This window comes from Penaeus vannamei, chromosome 32 (assembly GCF_042767895.1).
Source record: "Penaeus vannamei isolate JL-2024 chromosome 32, ASM4276789v1, whole genome shotgun sequence".
Taxonomy (NCBI): domain Eukaryota; kingdom Metazoa; phylum Arthropoda; class Malacostraca; order Decapoda; family Penaeidae; genus Penaeus; species Penaeus vannamei.
This window is the reverse complement of record NC_091580.1, coordinates 25,479,548-25,482,047: the sequence shown is the minus strand read 5'-3', so window position 1 is coordinate 25,482,047 and position 2,500 is coordinate 25,479,548. Positions and strand designations below refer to the sequence as shown.

The following is a 2,500-nucleotide window of genomic DNA, read 5'->3' as shown; positions in this document are numbered from 1 at the left end:
CGCCTTTTCAACATTAATAAGGAGCTTTTGCTTATAGTCAAATATGTACACATACAAGCACGCAAGAAACACAAGATACATGCAGCACACACGGAGACACATGCACGTACACACGCAAACACGCACGCACGCACGCACATACACACATATACACAAACACACACACACACACACACACACACACATGCACGCACACACATACACGCAGCCCAGCAAACACAGCACTTGCACAGACACCCCTCCACACACATCCCATCCTCCACCAACTCCCCCATACACAGATCCTCCCCAAGCACCACCCCCTCCGAGCGACGACTGGCTCCTCCCTCACAAGCACAAGCAAAACCACAACGCCAGCTCACCACGACCGAGGGGACGACCACAGAGGAACGCTCAACAAGTCGTACTGCAGGCGAAGGGAGGGAAGGAAGGGAGGGGAGGGCGGGAGGAGGGGGGGTGACCCGACACAGCGCCAGCAACAGTGCAACGTTGCAACGTTTAACATTGCAGCTTTAAATGGGGGAGACGCTATAAGGGAGGGGTGGAGAGAGAGAGAGAGAGAGAGGGAGAGAGGGAGAGAATGGGAGGGAGAGGAACGAGGGAGGGATCCTTCCCTACTTCGTTCCTCGGGTTAAGAGAAAGAGAGGGAAAAGGAAAAGGAGAGGAAGAGGGAGAAGGAGAGCGATAGGGAGAAGGATACGGAGAGAGAGAGGAGGAAAGGGATAGGAAGAGGGTGAGGGAGGAGAGGAAGACGGACTGTGTGAGGGAGAAGGAGAGGAAGAGGGAAATAGGAAAAGGGAAGAAAAAGGAGAGGGAGAGATAGATAGGTAGATAGATAGATAGATAGATAGATAAAAAGATAAACAGATAGGTAGACAGACAGAGAGAGAGAGAGAATGGGAGAAAAAAAGAAAATGAGAGAGAGAATGGAAGAAAGAGAGAAAAGGAAAGAGAAAGATATGGATAAAGATAAAGATATACAGATAGGGACAGAGACAGGTGACACCTACAGAGTAAACAGGGGAGAGAAGGAAGGTGGAAAGGGTGAGGGGTAGCTGAGAGGAGAGAGGGGAAGAGGGAGGAGGGAGGAGGGGGAGGCATGTAAGAGACCGTGAGGACAAAAGGGATTGTGAGCGCAGAGGCTCCGTGATTAAAATAGAGGGAAAGAGGGTTAGAAAGAGAGAGGGGAAGTGGAGGGAGAGTGGGTGGGGGGCAGTGGAAGAGGGAGGTAATGAAGGGAGGGAAGGAAGGAAGGAGGAAGGGGAGGGGGAGGGAGAGAGGTAGGAGGGAGGGAAGATGAAAGAGTGAGAGGGAGAGAGGAGTGAAGAAAAGGAGGAAGAGTGAGAAAGGAGGGAGTTAGTGAGGGAAGGAGGGAGGGAGAGAGAGAGAGAGGGAGTAGAGGGAGGGATAGAAAGAGGATAGAAAGATAGAGATAGATAGATAGATAGAGAGAGAGAGAGAGAGAGAGAGAGAGAGAGATAGAGAGAGAGAGAGAGAGAGAGAGAGAGAGAGAAAGAAATAAAGATAAAGGAAGAGAAATAAAAAGAAAAGAATGAAGAGAGAGATGGATGGAGAAAAAGAAAGAAAGAGAGAAAGAAAAGAGAGAAGGAGGAGGAGGAGGAGGAGGAGGAGGAGGAGGAGGAGGAGGAGGAGGAGGAGGAGGAGAAGAAGAAGAAGAAGAAGAAGAAGAAGGAGAAAAAGAAGAAGAAAGGAGGGGAGTCAGTGTGATAAAACAGAAATATTTTCAGACAAAAGCATAAAGCAAAAGTCAAGGGAAATGTGAGAGGGAAAGAGAGAGGGCAAGAGAGAGGATCTAAAGCATGAGAAGGGAAAGAACATAGAGAATGAAAACGATGCGAAAAGGGGAAGGGAAAGGGGACCAAGACAAAGGATTCGAGGATGCTCTCTCTCTCCCTCTCTCTCTCTCTCTCTCTCTCTCTCTCTCTCTCTCTCTCTCTCTCTCTCTCTCTCTCTCTCTCTCTCTCTCTCTCTCTCTCTCTCTCTCTCTCTCTCGACCGCAGTTCCCTTCCGCTTCTCTTTCCCTCTCTCCCTCTTTCTCTTGATCCTTCTCTCTTCCCCTTCCTTCTCTCATTTCAATATCCTTCTCTTTCCCTCTTCCCCCTCCCTTTCTAATTCTCCTTCGCTCTCCTTCTTCTCCTCTCGCTATCTCTCTCTCACTTTCTCTCGCTTTCTCTTTCTCCGTCTCTCCTTCTTGCTTTATCACCATGTCTCTCTTCCTCTTTCTCCTTATCTTCTCTCTAGTTTTCTACCCCCCCCCTCTTTCTCTCTCTCTCTCTCTCTCTCTCTCTCTCTCTCTCTCTCTCTCTCTCTCTCTCTCTCTCTCTCTCTCTCTCTCTCTCTCTCTCTCATTCTTTCTAAATGGAAAAAGACAAGAGAATGGTATAAAATAGAACACACAAAGCATAAAAGAGAAAAGCATTACTAAAAAAAGGACAAATATATACCTGTTGCTTCCATCCAGCAACTGCAATAAAACAAA

At 48.2% G+C, this 2,500-nt stretch overlaps 1 protein-coding gene across 12 annotated transcripts in view; it reads right to left on the bottom strand.

Moving 5' to 3' along the window:
- Nucleotides 1-2,500, bottom strand: part of Pka-C1 (Protein kinase, cAMP-dependent, catalytic subunit 1) — an 865,648-nt gene that overhangs the window by 333,299 nt on the left and 529,849 nt on the right. For 2 of the 12 annotated variants that reach the window (XM_070144826.1, XM_070144827.1), the window contains exon 2: nt 2,466-2,485. The exons of the other annotated variants lie outside the window; for them this stretch is intronic. In XM_070144826.1, the coding sequence (XP_070000927.1) occupies nt 2,466-2,478 (13 nt within the window). In that variant the 5' untranslated portion in view covers nt 2,479-2,485. The remainder of the gene's footprint in view (nt 1-2,465; nt 2,486-2,500) is intronic. 12 annotated transcript variants of the gene reach the window in all.